The 7746-nt window shown below is 41.2% G+C and overlaps 1 protein-coding gene across 1 annotated transcript in view; it reads right to left on the bottom strand.

Moving 5' to 3' along the window:
• Nucleotides 1-7746, bottom strand: part of Cep162 (centrosomal protein 162) — a 65717-nt gene that overhangs the window by 25308 nt on the left and 32663 nt on the right. Inside the window, exons 16-18 of the mRNA XM_029481969.1 lie at nt 4154-4280; nt 2925-3088; nt 2061-2165 (exon numbers count right to left, since the gene is read on the bottom strand). Of these exons, the coding sequence (XP_029337829.1) occupies nt 2061-2165; nt 2925-3088; nt 4154-4280 (396 nt within the window). The remainder of the gene's footprint in view (nt 1-2060; nt 2166-2924; nt 3089-4153; nt 4281-7746) is intronic.

Here is a 7746-nt window from a genome sequence, read left to right on the forward strand (position 1 = left end):
ATGAAATAATGCATTTTTGGAGGAAAGTTAAATTCTATTTGTACTTTCTTTAATTTTGGGTTAAAATTTTATTCTTTGGTCAATGATACCAATGACTGGTACACAAAGCCAATTTTAAAAAGGTCTCACTGACAAACTATGAAATAGTCCATTAAATAAAAGTATGAATAGAAACAATNTAAAATTTTCCTTATAAAGTATATCCAATTAACTTCATTCTTATGTTCTATTTAGAAAATGCATTTTATTTACACCNAATCTATTTCAGTAATGGCTCCAAAANGATTNTAACTATATTGTGATATACTCTGAGTATATAACATATTTAGGTATAAAATCATTACAAAAGAAATGCTCAGGAGTGCACATGTAGCAAACCTCACTAAAAGTATTTCTAATGAGTAGTTTATGAGGCTAAGACACATAATCAATAAATGTTCAGTGAAAGAATGTTATTTTTATAAAGAGTGTGTTTCTGGCCAACATGGAGCACCACTTGGGGATGAGGGGGGTGGAGGGGGGGTGGAGAGGGGGAGAGAGAGAGAGAGAGAGAGAATATGAATGAATGAATATGAATATGTATACACCTGTGCTTGCAATCAGAAGTCGATGGAGGTCAACCTTGAGTGCTGTTCTCAGGAGTGGTCTTATGAGATGATTTTTATAGGGTTTTTACTAGAGCNAGGCTTTGTGGACTGGGCCTGTTGGCTAGCTGTCCAGTGAACCCCAGGTTTACTTCTGTTTCTACTTCCTCCAGAGTTGGGAGGACAAGCGCATGCTACTATGCCCGACATTTTCTGGAGGTCCTAAGGACTGGACTCGGCTTCACGCTCTCATGGCACGCACTTTGGTGACTGAGCCCTCTCCCCAGCCCATTAGACACATGGTAAGCATCCCATTTCTTTACTCTCACACATCCACACTGACATGACCTCTCTTAAAAGAGATCATCCAGTGGCTTGCTCCTTTGTCTCTGTCCCCTCACAGTTCTGGACAGCTGCTTCTGCACTTGTCAAGGTAACCATTAAGCCTGAAGACACCGAGTACAATGCTGCACCACACTCACTACAGACTATCTCTAGCTCTTCAAGTCACTGTTGTCCTAGCCTTTTCTTGGCCCTGTAGTGAAATTACTAAGTCATACCTCTTAATACCAGAAAGGTCCTGGGAAAGTAACAAAGTTGAATTTTTACTTAGTTGTCCTCCTTATAAAACCAGTTGNCTCTGTGATGACCTCACAGTCTTAGATCTGTGATGAAATAATAGCTGTCTGTCTAAGAATCAGGAGATTACACAATTCCTATTCTCTCATCAAAGCTGGAAAATTGTACTTTAATATTTAGCTATAAATATAAATGCTATATAGAATGCTTTAAAAACAGAAGGAAAATTGACTGTATTACACCTCAAAAACTACTTCAGTTAAACAAGTTCTTCATTTTAAGATGCTTTGCAGTGAGATTTGAATAGTCTTGCTACACAGACCGTGAGATGAGTATCTGTGATGCCCAGCATGAGCAAGTGTCTCAGGCTGACAGCCAGGGGACTGGGACACTGGACTGTCTTGGTGCAGAGTGGTTTCTTTGTAATACTGCCTAAGTTAGCAACATTGCCAATTCTAAAATCTTCGTACTCCCTTCTCACCTATTTTTTCTTGGGGGGGGGTTGGGTGGAGGAGTTCAAGATATGGACTACTTCTGTTCTTAAAAAAAGAGAAAGAAAGGATTTTGCAATGTTGCCTGAGCTTAATTCCTGGATTTAAGTGATTTTACTGCTCTGGTCTTCCAAATAGCAGGAAATAAACTCAATGCCCAACACTTCCAATTTCTGCTTCCTTCTTTCTAGACCTTTACTAGCTAGAAGGCAGAAGGATCTCTCATCAATAGGTTTCCATCTTCTGACTGAGAGATTCAGTCTAACATTCTGCAGGCTAAGCCCCTGGGCTATGCAACACACTTTAAGGATTTCATAAATAATTATATCTTGTGGGAAATCCTGAAACATAGCATTGTATATAGTAAAAGCGCTTCAGTAATTTTTTTCACATTTTTAACACTTACCTGCCGCTCCAGATCCTGAATTCTTTTGGCATCAAGAGCTCTTTCCTTTGAGCGCAGCCTCTGCTGAGTAGCTGGGCTCCCAGACTCAGTTTTCAGTTTTTCAATCTGTCCACAAAGGAAGAATGTGGTGAAGGGTAAGAAGTGCATTTACAACAACAGGAAAGCACCGAAAGTGTGCAGAGNTGGGATATAATGTTAACTCACTCACTAACTCCCTGACAGACACTGATGAAGCTATTCCTTTTCCAACTGTCTGAGGTACAGCACTGGCTGCAGAAAATGTGGGCAAACAAGAGAAGCTGGGCCCGTGCACTTGTACAAACAGATGGTTGGTAAGCTAACCAAGTAGACCAACAAGGTATTCACCTGATAGAGAGCTAAGCTCTAGCAACAAAACACTACTTACTGAAAGCCAGAGCAGGGTAGGGCTGCGGGAGGGAGTTCCGAGAGGAGAAACTTGAGCTGCGTTTTGATGGAGGAGGACAGTGAGGCTTGTGAAAACTCAAGGGCAAGGCAGCAAGTGGCCCGAGTCTGGAGATGCTGTATCCTAGGNGGTCAACTCACTGAGCGGCTCAGAGGAGGTGCTCAGCAGGCCCCTGTGGGTCAGGCTGTGATAAGTAGCTGGCACTTATCTACAATCTACCTAAAAAGCCAAGTCACCTAAAGTCAAACCAAAACCCAAACTAGCTATAAATCCAGACCTACAGAGCCAGGGTTGGAGCCAAGGACACAGCACAACGGCANAGCAAGTGCACGGCCCTGGGTTCATCTCCAGAACAGGAGACAAGCACACGGCAGTGAGGGAGCCATGACAGGAAGGCCCACGAGTGACACCACAGCAAATTGGCTCCTGTGCAAACGCACCTCTACTCTCAGCTTCTCAGTCTCTTCATTGGCCTCTCGGAGGCGAGCTGCGTCTTTATCCAGAAGCTCCTGGTTTTCAGCGTACCACTGTAGCCGCTTTTGTAGACGACTCACTTCTTGTTTATGTGTTTCTTCTAAAATCTTTATTTCATATAATTTTTCACCTACATGATAAAATGGCTCAATAACCCGATAGTAATTTTTCAAAATATGGTAATGACAAAATTGTACTTATTATAAATAAAAATGTCTACCTAATGAAAGCATATGAAGAAACAAAAGGCAAAAGCAAATGATGTATAGATCAGTGTCTAGTTGAGTCTTTTACTAATGGAGCCAAGCGAGTGTGTTAATTAAATAATCCAAACCTAGTTCACAGCAAGGATGGCTATATCGAAATGTGTGACTGTTTTCCACTGACGTATAATAAGGATTGTCTACTGTTACAAATAAAAATGTAATATTATAGCTAACACAAATTTACATGAAAAAGGTTTTTGAACTTTCAAAATTAATTCTTGGAAATAGCTTTTCTCTTCTGCTTTAGAGATCAGACAGGAACATCATATTCTCATAAGCACTCAAGAACGGGCTCTTTGTATAGTCTTTACACTGAAGCTGAAGGTACTGTAGATAGAAGACGAACTGGTGTAAAGCCCTCCTGACCTTTCCAGTCTGTGCTCTGCTGCCCCATCACCTACCCAGCCATGGGCTAAAGGCACACTGAGCTTCCCTCTGTCCTACTTCCAAATCTCACTGTCAGGGCGGGCTCAAAAGACAACATTCTTCTCCCAAACTCTTCTCCCAAACGCCCCCTCCTCCCCGGTCCCATTAATCTGTTCATTCTTATCCCTCTCCTGTATTTCTCCTGGTGGGTGCTATGCCATGTGCCTTTCATTTCCTAGAAAATACTGCAGAGCTGACTGTCCATGCGGCAAATACTTCAGAGCACGTTTTAGCCCTGCCTTCAGGAAGCCTCAGTCAGGCTACGACCACAGGCTTCTAAACAATTCAAAACAAAGCTCTACATTCAATTAATGTATGATTCTCCCTTGATGGTGCAATTGTTCTTGTTAAAAATAAGAAATGTAAATCATCTTAAGTTTAAAAATGTTTTAAAGACTACAAGTTCTGTCAGGGTAAGTATTTTAATGATACAATCTGGTTTCTATTCCTTGTGCTCATGCTTAAAACAACCTGACAACACAGGCAGTCTTGGCCGTGCTCACCTGTGGCATAGGCGATTTGATCTTTGGCTTGGTCCCTCTCTCTCTTAACTTTTTCCAAGTCTACTTCCAGAGCTTGTTTGTCTTGCTTCAGTCTTTTGATGTCTTCCGTGAGGTGGTTTTTTTCTTTCTTGATAGTTGAAGAAATACAAAAGCAGGTTACTTCCAAACCAATAAAGAAGTCATGGGATATTTTCTCTGTCACTCAACCCATCCGAAATACTGCTGTGAATGTTTCCTAAATTTCAGGTCATATTTTAATCTAAAAGGGACAGAAGGTGCTCTACCCCGGACCACCAGTAACTTCCCACAGCCTGTAGTGTTGGGTCCAGTCTTCCCAGCATTCCACTGGAGACGCCACTCTATTATCCTCATGTGTTCTTTTTCAAAGCACCCTGATGGTCAGTAACTCCTCACCTGACTGCTGCAAGAACCTCACATCTATGTAAGCAAGCACCTCCCCCTCTCAGCCTCTCCAGCCTGTTCTTACGGCAGCTATCAGGACTAGTTGTACTCTTCAAGATGAACCCTCAGGTGGTTCTCCTCTCAGCCACAAATCTTTAACCATAACTCTCAGAGTCACACAACTCAGCCGTGACTATGGCTGAGCACACCATTAGAAATCTCCTGTTCCCTCAGGCCATGGATGCCTGCCTGCTGTTGTCTGAATAACCCCTACCCAGTGAGCATCCCTACCTCAAGAGTCTGTACTCCTTATTCTTCTGCTAGGCAGCCTGTCCCTTCATGTCATGGAAGACCTTGCCTGGTCACTTTCTCTGAAAGCGAGCTTTCCCTCCCCTCCAGGCACAGCTGTATTTTCTTTTCAGCACTCGATACCTGACCTATTACCTATTCACCTAAAAGCAGAATTTTACTTTTATTTTTTGATGATGATAATTATTACTTTAAAGACAGGTTATCACTATGTAAGCCTGGCTGGCCTAGAACTCACTAGGTAGAACAGGTTGGACTCCAACTCACAGAGATCCACTTACATATGCCTCCCAGGTGCTGGGATTAAAGTTGTAAGCCACTATGGCTGGCTTATTTTGATAACTCTTGTATCATAATTACATGAAAATAAAGGTTAAGGGGCTGAATAAATGGCTCAGTGGTTTAGAGTACTTGCTGCTCTTCCANAGGACCCAGGTTTGACTCCTAGCACTCACAACCATCTATAACTCCAGGGGATCCGATGCCTTCTGCCTTTCACAGGCACCAGGCATGTGTGTGGTACATAGACACATGCATACAAACACTAATGCACATATGAATAGTTTAAAAAATGAAATGAATCCCCAAATATCTTGTACTCCACAATTCTGTCAATACTTGAGCTATGTCCACTCCTCTGGTTTACAAAATTCATAACCTTCTGAGAGCAGAAAGTGGTCTCAACAAACTGAACCATCTCTTTAGCCCCTTAACCTTTATTTTAATGTTCAACCCTTTTATGTAATTATAATACAAGAGTTATCAAAATCAGCCAGGCATGGTGGCATATGGCTTTAATCCCAGAGTTCATTTCATAGCAGAAGGGATTCCTAGTAATCCCTTCTAGGCCCACAGCTCTTGCCGCTCTGTTTTATACAGCACTGATGTGTGTACTGACTCTTCTCACTACTTACAGTATAAGCACATGGCCATCACTCTTGCTCTCTGTAGGCATAATACTGTTGTGTACCATGTAAAGGTTATCCATGTGTTCTTCAAATGGTGATTTCTTTGTCCTCACATCTTGTTTCACTATAGACATGGCATGGTAATGCTTATGACAAGAATCTCCTATCTCAAGTTTGTGTAAACAATTCTTGCCATTTTATTCTCTGCCTTGCCAATAAAAGCTGATCACCCAATGGCTGGGCAGAAGACAGAATAAGGCAGGACTTCTGCCAGTCAGCGGAAGGAAAGAGANAGGAAGAGAGGTGCATATTAAGCCACAAGGAGGAACACAAGGTGTTCATAAGAGCTCAGCTTAAGTATGGGAGGCTCTATATGCAAGTATTATGGGGATTTTGGCTGGGAGCTAGTCACATCAGTTAGGGGATTAAGACAGATCAACCGACTGCCCAGGCAGGTGCTGAGATGAAGCTTGAGAGTAAACCTTGGTCTCTGGGTCATTATAGGAGAACTGGCTAGGATAAAGAAAAACAGCTGCCACATTAATTTAGTACATACATTTACATTAAAATTAACATTTACAACTCTCCCTCTCCCTCTCTACACACACACACACCCTAAAATTGCTGAAGAAGGACTTGGACTCAGCAATAGAACTACAAATTCTCACAAATGCTGTATTATACTAACTTATGATTTAAAGATAANTCTCACAAAAGAAAATAAATATATCCATAAAACATCATGTAACAGGACTTTACAGATATCTTAGACTCATTTCATTAAACAATGTGTGATCTCTGATCCATGGATGTCTTTTCAGCAGGATCATGAGCTTCAACATCCCAGTATCTTTCTGCAAATACCTTTTGTTTAACTACTTTGACTGAGACATGATGTCTAGTGGTCTCTTCTTCACTACAATTATTTCAGAATTTGAAGTATCACTGAATTCAGTCTCACATTCAGTGGTTACATGGATGTCCACTCTAGGTGTGCATAGATACAGNGACAGAGATCACTGCACATCCGCATGGTGTGTGAGGCATGGTACATGAGGGGGTTCTGCCCAGAAAATAGGACTTTCCCTCCCTGTGAGTCACTGGGCACACAATGAAAACTTTTAACTTCTAAGAAAAGAGATAGACACTAGAAAATGGGAAGACACACCCATGGGTTGGTAGAATTAATATTTTGAAAATGGCCATTTTACCAAAGCTATTTACAGATGCAATGTGGTCCCACTCAAAATCTCCATGTCAAACTTTATGAAAATAGAAAAAAAGTCATAAAACTCATATGGAACCACAAATGATCCCAGATAGCGAAAGCAATTCTTTGCAAAAATAGCAATGCTGAAGGGAATACCTCTCCAGATTTCAAAACATACACAGAGCTATGGTGATGGAAACAGAACATTACTGGCACAAAGGCAGGCAGGTAGACCAGTGGCTCAAAATACAAGATCCAAATGTGAATACAGCTAATTAGGGCCTTCTAGTAATTGACAAAGATGTCAGAACACACACTAAAGAAAGCCTTTTCAACAAATGAAACTGGGAAAACTGGATGTTCACATATCGAAGAATGAAAATAGACCCCTANCTACTGCCCTGTAAAAACTTAGGTTCAAATGGATCAAAGACTTCAATGAGAAACCCGAAACACTGAAACTGCTTGAGGAAAATACAGGCAGTGTCCTTCTAGAAACAGATACAGGAAAGGACTGTATGATCCAGGAACTGAAATCACCAATTGACAGATGGGTCCTCGCCTTTATCCTGGGTAACTAGGATACAAGTATTTGTAATATGTAGTCTGCCATTTAGATGTGCCAGCCTGGTCTACAAAGTGAGTTCCAGGACAGCTAGGACTGCACAGAGAAACCCTGTCTCCAAAAACCAAAAAAAAAAAAAAAAAAGTTTATTTTTTTATTTTTATTTTTTATTGGGAATGGACCATGACAATCTATTTCT

This window comes from Mus caroli, chromosome 9 (genome assembly GCF_900094665.2).
Source record: "Mus caroli chromosome 9, CAROLI_EIJ_v1.1, whole genome shotgun sequence".
NCBI classification, from domain to species: Eukaryota; Metazoa; Chordata; class Mammalia; order Rodentia; family Muridae; genus Mus; species Mus caroli.